The sequence below is a fragment of the Anser anser genome (assembly GCF_964211835.1).
Source record: "Anser anser genome assembly, chromosome: 11".
In the NCBI taxonomy this organism is placed as follows: Eukaryota; Metazoa; Chordata; class Aves; order Anseriformes; family Anatidae; genus Anser; species Anser anser.
This window is the reverse complement of record NC_139732.1, coordinates 14,929,680-14,941,844: the sequence shown is the minus strand read 5'-3', so window position 1 is coordinate 14,941,844 and position 12,165 is coordinate 14,929,680. Positions and strand designations below refer to the sequence as shown.

At 40.9% G+C, this 12,165-nt stretch overlaps 1 protein-coding gene across 17 annotated transcripts in view; it reads right to left on the bottom strand.

The window, feature by feature from the left end:
- Positions 1 to 12,165, bottom strand: part of LOC310879827 (uncharacterized protein) — a 225,534-nt gene that overhangs the window by 154,048 nt on the left and 59,321 nt on the right. For 8 of the 17 annotated variants that reach the window (XM_083794750.1, XM_083794753.1, XM_083794751.1 and 5 more), the window contains 3 exons: positions 5,949 to 5,998; positions 4,442 to 4,572; positions 1,383 to 1,430 (listed from right to left, as the gene is read on the bottom strand). In XM_083794750.1, the coding sequence (XP_083650876.1) occupies positions 1,383 to 1,430; positions 4,442 to 4,572; positions 5,949 to 5,998 (229 nt within the window). Of the gene's footprint in view, positions 1 to 1,382; positions 1,431 to 4,441; positions 4,573 to 5,948; positions 5,999 to 10,938; positions 11,006 to 12,165 lie in introns of all 17 variants that reach the window. The other 9 variants (XM_083794752.1, XM_083794754.1, XM_083794755.1 and 6 more) reach the window with 2 other exon arrangements.

Sequence of the window (12,165 nt, the reverse complement as noted above, 5' to 3'; positions counted from 1 at the left end):
CCTCAATGTCACTGCTAACCACTCCAGTTTGGGGTGGATGATGGCTTTCCAAATCTGAAGTATTTTGCCACCGCAAACATGGTAGGCAAGCAGACACAAGAAGTGACACTAGGCACTCCTCACAGTACCATGCTTGAGAATGACTTGAGTTCTGCAATTGCAGCCAGATAAGGATCCAGAGCAGCAAAAACTACCGCCTTTGGGTCTAGTGTAACACCCACAGGGGTCAGAAACATGATATGGCCGTGCCCAGTCGCACTGCCCTCTTGTACTCAACAGCAACGGGCAGCAGAAGCAGAAGGCGAGGCTAGCAGGGATCCAGTCGAAAGCCAACTATGCAAAGGAGCTGGCACCAAGGAACACCCCTAGAAAGCTGGCACAGGGCTGGATGCAGGGCAGTCAAAAATACTGGGCAGCAGGGCTATGTCTCATGCTGATGCAAAATCATTGTCTCATTATGCTTATTTGGCAGTGACCACTTGTCACCTCACTGCATAACCACACCGTGTACAGACTCAGATCTGTCTAGCACAAAGAAGACACACAGATGCTTCCCTATACCATCGTAAGGGCCCGTTAATGTGCCTGAAAGCATTCTGAAGAAGTAACATCCTCTAATGCTTACACATTTCAAGGACAGAAGCTTTAATACTTTTATTTTCTAGCAACTTCTAGGCACAATAAATTTTTGCAAAAGATCTATAATTAAAACACGCACCCCTGTACATATTCCTGGTTCTGCATGATGTATGGGATTATTCCTACTGCAGTTAAGAGGGAACTTGTAGCCTACTGCATGAATAGAACATGTATTTCATAGGTCACTGTGAGCAAGAATGATAGGTAACACAGAGAATATGAGGGAGAGTTAGAACAAGATAGTCATGTACAGACTTCGAAATTAAAATTACAATGTTAGGTACTTAAAATAAGTGCCATAGCCACAGAGTATTTATTACATGCAGAAAACACTATTGTGAATTACAGCACAGACTTTATTTGTATGAGATGCTAAATGTGTGACCAACATACTTCACATGGCTCTGTATGGGGTTTACACTTTATGGGACTTACATAAAGAACTTACACTTGGCCAGAGGACTCAAGTTTCATTGCCTTTTCATTCCTTTAATTCTGCCTCTAAGAAACACGTTTATTTAAGTTTATTATATATACTACTTACACCAGACTTTTATTGCAGCTGCCCAAATTATCCTATTTTAGCCCACAACCAATAATGAAAACTCAGCTTTCTCTTGCATAGCTATGAGATTAGCTTTTTTAAATGTCTACCCATCTCTGATGTTTTCAGTCACCAGGGTCAGAGGCCCTCTGGTTCAAATCCTTTACAGTACAGGAAAGGACCCATGAAACATACTCACCTCTAGTTAATATTCCTTTGATGACAGAAAGCTCATCCCAGGACAGTTCTGAAAACCACAAAGAACAGCCTAACAGTTGAACAAGCTTTCATTTCCATGACAGCAGCTGTTTGGGCTAACGTCCAAGGGATGAGCCTTGGAAGCATTAGCACACAGAATTTAAACTTAAGAGCTGTAACACTTCAGATGGGGCTACACTGTACTCCATTTAGGTAGAGAACAAAAAATAACTTGCACAACCAAGGTTTTACACTATCTGTGTTTTCGATGCTTCTCAAAGGTGCCTAGAATTGCATCACTATAAAAAGGACCCACTTCTAGTCATCTCTGAAGTGACAGCTGTAGCTGTACAAGCTAGGCAGAAGAATCACTGAATTGCCCCTAATCCACAGCAACCCAGGCACTGCCTACAGGGTACTCATCTCGAACAGAACTGCTTGCAGCAGGCAATATTAAAGGGATAATGACTCAATACCTTACTTTCTGGCCTTCAATTACTATGCTCGGAAAGGAGAGGCCTTCACACACCAGCATTCATATAAAGCCAAGTTATGAGCAAATGCTAGTTCAGAATTGCTACCATCTTTAGTTTAAGTCTTTGGACTCGCGGCTAGCTAAATCCATGAATTAACATTGCACCTTATTTATTTATTGTTGGGGCTCTGAAATACCTATATTAATCCCAAAGGAGACGGGAGAGACCCAGGTTTGGATCTCCTAACCCTAGGAGACTTTCCAACACTGCACAGGGAGAGAACAGGACTGGCACAATCACTGCCCTTCTCCAGCAGGGGAGATGAAACAGGAATCCGACTCTGACTGTCAGCCCCCTGTGATTTTCCTGTACTCGTCTGAGTGCTGCACGACTAGTTAATCACGCAGGGATAAGGCTCTTACTGAACACATATGCTGTGATTTCACTAGGCACACATGTTCAGCTGCCCATTTCCCCACAGGCAGGACTGTGTGCACAGAGTCAACGCTGTCCGAAGGGCTCTGGCCCATTTATACCGCTCTAAGCACCTCTGATCTGATTGAGGCTCCACCTCTGTGAGAGCCCAGCTTCACATTGTAATCTTTGGACAAAAGTTAAATCACAGCATGGGGTATTGTGAGCACCAAGTAAAGATTTGAAAGCTGGGTTATAGGACCCTGAAGATACGTTTAGCATTGAAATGCTGGTGGAAGCTTAATTACAGTGACACTACTATAGGCTGCTCTGCTAAGCAAGCTATTTAAGCCCTTTCAATAATGTTTTGCTGTAATGGGAACAGCTCAAGCTGCAATAGCAGTTTGCTACACAGAAAACATTACAGCAGTTGATCTTATTCTTTCCAATACACTTATTTTAACAGTTTTTCCCTGCTGCACCGCCTATCAGATGGCCTTATCTCCAGAGAGCACAATTGCCTTTTTTCTGCCACTTGCAGGTAGTTATGATTTTCAGATTCAGCTTAGAGAAGCTTCACTCAACACAAAATGAGACTTTTTCACATATTTCATTTATTTGAGGGTTCTCATTGAATGTTGAGCATGAGATCACACTGCACCCAGCTAAATCTTTTCTGCTAGGTAATGAAGAGCTGTGGTGCCTACCCTACCCAGAAGCCTGGGAAAATTAATACCCACTAGATATTTCTACAGAAGTAGATGAGGGATTGACGAAGACTGAAGTTTGGGCCACCTAGCCAAGCAGTTTTCCAAGCCCTGACATGAGGCAGTGGGAGGCCAGAAAAGAACGAGATATTGCCTCTTAGAACAGAGTTTGGACCTGCTCAGCTTCATTTTTCTTTGTTTTCTCATCATCCCACCTTCCCAAACCAGGAACAGTTCCCTCTATTCTCCCTCCCACACATCTTCTCTCCTCCTTTGTATACCCCTTTTCCAAACAAGATCCCTAACCCATGTTCTTGTCATGCCTTTACTCATCCAAATAACTCTCTCACACACTTCCCACCTCTTTACAAATAATACCATGAGGTTCCTATTTAAATTCAATAAATCCCATCTGCCTCACTTTTCTACAATTCTACTTCATATCACCTAACTCAGGAAAGAGACCCTTTCTCCAACTGAAGATAAAGCAATCGAGCCTACTGGGAAATCAAGCCTACTCTGTCTATATGAAATTTATAAATGTCAGTCACAGTAGTACCTACTGTGAAAGTACAGGGCACTGTGGCACAAATCTATTCTGCAAAGAGCAGATCTATTCAGTGTCAATCAGCTTGGATTGACTCATCTTCAATAGCAAGACATGATCTAGGCCAATTTGTGTACAAACATTATCAATTGTCTGTCATTTATCCTCAGCCTCTAATACCATGTTCAAATATTAAGACATTTTGCTTAATCCCAATTCTAGCCTCCCTAGGATTCTGATTTTTCTTGTGAGTAATCCTGCTTTTCATGTAGCTGCCTAATGATCTGTCAAATAACAGTAAATTATTTGCTCATCTAATTGCTTATTTTTATAAGGCATTCTAAAGCACAGATAATGACTGCAAGCCTGTATTTCTCAAAGGAATAAATAAGGTCAGGTCACCCGAATTATACTTAACCTAGCAAAATACAGTAAAAATACATTATTCACATAACAACTTTCTATTGTCCTGTGTCTTGCATTAAAAACATCATTTTCTTTGCACTACTAATTAATTCCATTAAATGGCAGGAAGACAATTTTGATAAACTGATTACTTTGATGGAAATTTCTCAGTGAATTAACCTGGCTTTGCTGTCTTTACTTAATAAAACTTGAAACATTAAACGTCAGACACACGGATATAATTTTACTGCAGTTTGTGTAAGCTTCTAAACTTGCATGCAAACCCACATAAATAACAGCAGTGACATGTCCAGTTTCCCTGGCTTTCCCTATTTCTTGTGCCCATTTCATCCACACAGATTACAAGGGAAGCACCATGCAGTTACCAAATCCAAGTTCATGTACAGCCTGCCTAAGAGCTGCTTCAGGGTAGACAGACTTTGTAAATAAATCTCTTTACAGCAGCACTAATCCCTTTCTATCAATAAAAGGAGAGCTCTTCTTTACTCGCCTGCATCTTGGAGCTCCTGCCCCACAGGCTTACATCTGCAGTGATTTAAATGCAGCTGGATATTGGTTTCTAGTAAGTGTAACATCTCCATCAAGTCCCTCACAGGAGGCACGTCAGCATTCAAGGGGCAACTAAAGGGAAAAGAAAGAGCAAGTGTGTACAAAATACCCTAAGTGGGTGGGACACATTTTCATTTTGTTGTCAGTTCACATTGTCAGAAACAAAATGATTTTGAAAGTAATAGAAAATCAGTGTAATAACACTGTCCTCAGCACGGCTTTGGAATCCATTTATGGGAGCCCTACCGGTAAAGTACATATATAATTACAGCTGAAGCTGTGTTTAGCTTCACACTAAACACCATCATGAGGCAATGTGTTAAATAATGCATTTCCCTAGTGCTTTTTACTGAATATGTGATCGTTTCATACATTAAAGTTACTGTTTTGATAATAAATTCTAGTAGCTTCACAACTAATATGCATACACTTTTCAAAGATTTCAGTGAAGCAGAACATGTCTGCACCCACGAGAGGCAATCACTTATATGCAAAAATTTCACCGTGTTTCTGCTGTAACTCCCTACTTCACCTGGGACTTAAATTACTAAACTAGAAGCATTCAGGAAAACAAGGGCCTTAATGCTTCACAAACAATGCAGCCCAACAACTCTACAACTTCGGAAGGTTTCCCTGTTGGACTCTGGCAAGACCCATTTTGTGGTCCACAGCATGCTTATTTCTCAGGTGCATGCACAAGAGCGAGTAAGCAACAACTACAGTCACTCCACTATCATTGTCACTGTGAGGAATGTTAGCTTACCATATTTAAAACATAAACAACAGCTTCCTATCTTTTTATAGCATGCACCAAATCCCTTCATTCCTTGCTTGTCAGAGACACTCCCTATATACACACAGACATTTTTTCATTTTGACTTAAATGTCAAGCTTCATTACTAAATTTTTTATCAGTGTTTTCCATGCCAGAGGCACGTGTGTGTCAGCTGGCATTGGCTTTCATACTGCCAAAATAACAGTAAATCAAGAAAAGACAGCAGTTAAATTGGTGATATCAGTTATTTTCTGGGCAGTTATCATGGGGATATCATTGTCAATTTAATAAAACATTTCATAGCAGGGTGGAGATATGTTCCTCTATTCTGAAGTGTGGTCATAGGAAACTTGCTAGACAAAATGACATTACAATCTCCGTATTTATTCTTTCTCTGTTATTAATCTTTGCTGTATTTACAAGACAAGAAATGCATTTTCCTTGCCAGGACAGCAAATATAACTAAAAGTTCAAATTCTGCATGTTCTCTTTCCTTCTTAACCCTGGGGAGTTTATAACCAATTTTGCTGGGTGTACAATGTGCTACAATAATCTCTATGGTCGTTATCTCAAAATGCAGTAGAACAAGCATATAGAATCATTATTATATACATATATATTTTTTTTCAATTGTAAGGTTTAACAGCTATCTATTTTTGGTCTTGAGTCTTACCTTTTGTAGTAAACAAAATGTGTTATCTTCATTTTGCCCACAGGCCTCACCTAGAAGACAGATACACAGATTAATTTATTATTTAGAAAACAGCAAAGTCTAGCACTGTATAAATAACTTATGCTGAACATAATAGGATATACACTTGTGAACCAACTAAACTTTATCTTCTGAGCTGTTTTCACCACATAGTGGCAGTTGCAGCTAAAATACAGCAGATGGCACAGAAAACACTACAAGCTGACAGATTACTGTTGTAGGTTTTCCCTGAATACAGACACAAAAATGTTATAAGCTAAACCTTAAACAGGAGTTTAACCCAGAGTTTTGCATTATCCATAGTGAGCATGTATACAGAAAAACAATCAACGGACAATACATAGATGAAAACGCTTAACTTTTGGGACCTAATTTGGCAGAACACAGCAATTCTTGGTGCATCACTGTAAAAACAATTCCTTGGGTGGTATCAATCATCCAAGCTCCCCTGAATAAGCAAGACTTGACGTTCTTGACTAATTCCAAAGCCTGAAAAAATGGTTTGTTTTTTTTTTTTTTTTTCTTTATAGTGGCTTTAAGACTCATTTACTGTGTATCCTGCAGTACCTGGAAGCTGAAGGCAGCTCCAGTTGAGTCCCTTTCAATGATGAGTTGAGAGAAAGTGACTTACTCTCAGAAATAACAAAATGGGTCTCGAGTGTTTTTTGCACGGGTGAGTTCTAGATTAAACTTGGAAATTAGTGGTTCACAGTATGACTGTTTTCAGTTTTGTTCCCACATTCTGCAGCCCAGATAACCAGCAGTAGAAAAGACAACAATGCTGGCTGGGGAGAGTGCCCACATTTCCCTGCAGAGCAGGGCAGGCGGGGAGCGAGGAAAGAGGCCAGCAGAAGGAAGGGCAAAAGCCGGGCGCTGTAAAGGTACTCGGTGGGGCCAGCGAAGGTACCACTGCAACACCGCTAGCCAGGACCGGCTCTGCTGCGAGCCCCTGCTGGGTCCTGCGCCTGGCAGAGCATCCAGACACAATGCCAGAGGAGGCCAGGGGGAGAGAAGACAGATGGGGCTGAATTTCTTCACCTGTTCAGAAGAGATCCAGGTAAGGCACTGGCACCGAAGTCGTGGTACTGAACAGAAACGCCTAATACTGACCAAAACTTTCAATGATCAGAATAAATTATTCAGAATGTCCCCTTGTGGGACAGACAGTCCCCTTGTGGCAGAGACACAACTCAGGTGTGTGTCTGTACCACTTCATTTTTTCTACTGCACTTTTGATAGAAGTCAATTGTCCTTTTAAGTGCTAAGGAGCATGGAACTGTCCTCTGACTTGTGATTACAAGTCACTGTCCTTCATGATTACAAGTCACTAACTCAAGCAGCCTGTGGCTTCCTTCCCCTTCAATTCCTTTCTGTTTCTGCACTGAAATTTAATCATAATTTCCTTCCTCAAATAGAAGCCAGTTATAGTGGCTTTTGCTCGCCTATACCCTAGAGCGGTCACTCACCACTGCTTCTGTATAATTTTATCCTCAATTTTGAGAATATTTTGTTTTATCAAAAGGATACACAAAGGCTGAGTAGAAATTGATGCAGCTGATCTCTTAAATGTGGTCTCACTCACCAGCCTTTCAAGTGCTGCAGCAACCCCCTTCATCTGAGTTCTTTTTGATACCTTTTACTACTTTGTGTCACACTGTTGTTTGCTCTTTCCACTGCATTAAACCCCAAGCCAAAGCTGTCAGAGACAAAGTTTTATCTGCTCTTAAACCCCAGTACGATCTTTTTGTGCTGTATAACCCTCAGGGTCCATTTCTTTTCCTTGGCTTTGCTCTGTTTTGTCCCCAAGCCTGCCTTACATTTCCTACAAATAAATTGCACAAGTCACTTAGCTGCCCTGGCTTCCCACCTCTCCCACCCATTTATCACTGGGCTTCTCTATGCCAGCAAGTGAACTTCTCTGCTCTTGAGGTTTTAAATTAATTGCCAGTTTGCTTATCCTACTGCATATTTATTTCCACAGGCGAGACCTATTAAACCAGCGAGTATGTTACATTCCTATTTTAACTGCGAATAGTTTATAAAAAAATGTGTCTCACTCGAAGTGGTGCCAATCTCTCAGGATATGGGGGGAAGCTCACCTGGAGGTTGTTGACAGATTTTTTTTTAAACCACTTTCATGGAAGATCTGGCTGCATTGTAATCATTCCCCATGCGAGTTCTTTTCTCTCACTCATTTCTGCTTCTCACAGCAATTCCTCTCTGGCACGAGCCTCACCACTGCTAAGACTGAGCACCGAGCACTACTTTCAGGGCCTTATTTTACCCTCATCTTGCATGCACATGTCAGTGAAACCCAGGCTGAGTTGCACGAGGGCTTCATGAGCCGGAGGGTTATGTCCCCAAGCATTTGATTGCCAGTCTCCATCTCTTCCCTTACTATTATAAAAAACGTTCACAGTCCCAGTGAGGAACTTTGCACTGTTACATATTTATAAATGTCTTACTGTCTTTCAGAGAGCCTATAGATTCAGAAAGACTTCATAAACAGAATAGCAATAAAATCTAGAGATATTGGTTTGTGTTTTCATTGGTAAGACACAGAAGACAATGAATTATGAGGTTTGTACTTCACCAAAGTGCATTAAATATTTCTTGTTAGTACACAACAGTTTCAGAAAGATAAAATCAATTTTGAATACCTATTTTGTTTGCAGCCATACTGACTTTTTCTCATTTGTACTTCTTTCGTTTTAGGTTAACAAATGCGTTGCTAGATTCCAATGCCTGCCTACACCAGAAGTCCTATAGGGCAGGCCTTCTTCCCAAGAGCTCTCTATCAAAGGCCTTTACAAAAAAGATTGCTGATCGCAAAGTACAAATACTTCACTTTAGGGTCCACCTGTAAAAAACAGGAAATAAATCACAAAACCCCTGACCTCCACAAGGGTTACACTGACCAACAATCTCTGAAGTAGTAAAGAAACCGGTTTGATGGATGAAGCTTCCTTTCACTTCACTATTCTCTTTCCCTGTGACATTTGGCACACACAAGTTCGGCCCTGTGCTGTACTAGAGTCCCCATGCTTGCCTTACACTTCTCTGTGTCATTTCTGTGTTTCCCCAGAGGTCACAGAAACCTGGCCTCCGAAGGCCACCGCTGCTTCACAGGACCCCAGGTGGAGCTGCTGACCCCGACGCTGGACCTGCAGCACGGTGTGGGGCGCATCTGTTAGAGCAAACCTACAGCGCCTGAAAGGTCCGGTGATGTTCTGACACGAGGCTTGCTGTCAACACTGGTGGTAGGGGGGTGCCTAACCCTACATGCTGTGTATGGCATAGTTCAGTATTTCTTTATATATATTTGTGTGTATTTATATTTATGTATCTCCAGGGATACATGGTATTACTTGTTAGCAATCTGCTGGCTATCTTTAATTCCAAAAATACAATTAGAATTTGTGATAAATTCATGCAAGGACTAATGGAAATAAACAGAGAATCTGCCTTCACTGTCAAATGCTTTAAGGTCCTTGAAAGGTCAACACAAAATAAATTGCATAATTAACTGTAAATTTAATTAAGGAGTCACAGAATGAGAGGGAAAAGAACACAGAGATCAAATTTTCCATTTTACATCCTTAAACATTAACTCAGCTGGCATCAGGAAGACTGAAAACACAGGCAGACACATAAGGGAAATGTTATAGACTTTTCAATAACAATCTTGGACCCAATTATTTCTTAGTGCATACACACATACTTTAAAAATATCTGTGTACACATGGCAGACAGCAGAATTTACCATCCTCCTCAAAAGTCTGCAAGCAGGTGAATAAATAAGAGACTGAACCTGGCCCCATTCCAATGCCTGAGACCACCTTTTGTTCCACAGAAAAAGACAGTTGGTAGCTCTAAAAATTAGAAAAATAGCCTCTGGGAATTTGGACATGTCATAAAATTCCCAGAGAACACTTTCTTGACATAGCAACTATAGAAAGAGAATGAAGAGTCTCTCCGTTCTAGCTCTCATTTCGTTAGATGGCACGTAAAAGAAGATGACTTCTGCCTTCGGGTCTCGGCGCTACTCTAAAATATTTTTTATTTATATGTTTCATCTGTATTAGCAATTTAAAATGATTTTTCCTCTTGACAGATTTTATGCCTAAAGAACTAAATCACTTGATTCAAACCTCTATAAAACATTTTAAATATAAATTTACCTGTCCTACAAATGCTAGCTGAAAAATGTTATACAGAACTTTATACAATATATTCAAAATTCCATCCTTTTCACTAAAATAGCTTTTGGCACAGAAGAAGCTCTTTTGTTAGTAATTCTACAGTTATGCCCAAACTCAGAAAACCTTTAGTATCTTGCTGGTAATTCATTTCAGCTTAATCACATTCAAATCCACTGCCTTAAAATTGCCAATCTGAAAATTAGAAACTATTTTCACCCTAAGATTTCTTAGAAATGTGATTTAGTGAATATTAAATAACTTGAAAATCTAACCACCCACCCTAGCCCTGCAGGAATTCTGTTCACGACAGATCTCAAAACATCTCTGATTTCGTTGCTTCCCATTACCCTTCCTTGAAATACAGCATTAAGATGGGGAAAAAAATCAAAATGAAGAAAGTAAAATGGGGGTACTGACACAAGAAATCCATAAGTATCACATGCCCTGGCCTGAACAAAGGGAAGGGCACAGCAGTTGTGCTAATCCAGGCTATGATATGCACGTAATATCTCAGACTCTTCCATTAAAAATAAAATCCTTGCCCCCATGAGGTTAATCCTACTCACTGTACTAATGCAAGTAGATCCATAGGCAGTGAAACAATTTCTTGCATATGAAATAACAGGAGTTGCCTTGAACCTGAAATCAGCCAGAACTGCTCCTCTTCCATCGAAGGTCAGTGGCAAGTGCCCTACCTCAAGCTTACAACCAACCATATACATTGCAACAACATCATGTATAACACATACCGCTTATAGGCACTACACTGAAATTCAAGAGAGTCTTTACTTCCAGGAAAGAGCTCAGCATGGAACACTACAAAACAGACAATTCTGATTAGGTATCAGGAAAACAAATTCATTACGAGCATAGTTATCACTGGCCCAGAGAGATCAGAGTCTTCCACCCCAGCGATATCCCCAGTTCAGCTGGACAAGGCTCTGGACAGCCTCCTCTACACAGCTCTGCCATTAGTCAGAGGACAAACCAGGCCACCCCCAGACGCCCCTTCCAACCTTCACTGTTCCATGGGATCAGCAGGACGGAGCTCCCCTTGTATGATGTGGGCAGGGACAGCAAAAAATATTTAGTGCACAAATTTACGCCTACACATATCATATTTGTACTACTGCCCTTTTCTTTAATGGAAAATTGCGTTAAGAGTCTCTGAAAAGCAATTTCAATTTTTTTTTGCTGTTTTTCAAAAAAAAATAATTTGAAAATAAAAATTAGGTATCAACTCGCCATGCCAAAACAATTGCCTTCCTTCATGGCTTAAGAACATTTTTAGAGGCAGAATGAACATTTATTTTTTCAAAAGAGTAATTTGAAAAAAATTTCCATCAAAAAATTCTTTTTCTTCTCATTACATGTCAGAACAGTGCAGGTGGTAAAAGCATGAGACGCTTTCTATCAAACCTTAATCCCTCTTTCCTGCCCTCTTGTTTTCAGCAGCAAGCACAGATTTGTACCATCTTGTGCACCCGGCAGTGGAAACTCCCAGCAGGGCACTACCTTGGCCCAGGGCCCGTTACAGTCAGCCTGGCCAGAAAGGCCAGACGCAGGGAATGCCCGGTGCTGCTGCCTTGCACAGGTGCAGGGCTGGCGGAGCTGGCCTCGGACCTGGCCAAGTAGCAGGCATGCAGCTATTTCCGCAGCCATTTGGCAACGAGACCTCTCCAGCAGCTACCACTGATGACCTCTCACTGCCACTACATCCGTGCTATCACCACTGACAAGGCACAAAACTTTGCACACCGAGAAGACTGTCCCGCTCCCGCAAACTGAGATTCATCTGTTTTGCTTGTCCTGAGGCATTTTATCCAAGAGTAATTATATAACCCAACTGACATTTATTTCATTACCACCTTTTCCATTAAAAAAAATTATGTGATGAACAGTATCCCCCAAAGTCTTGTTACTAACACATTAAAATTTTCAGTCAAAAAGAGATCTCATTTAACAGCAAGATTTAT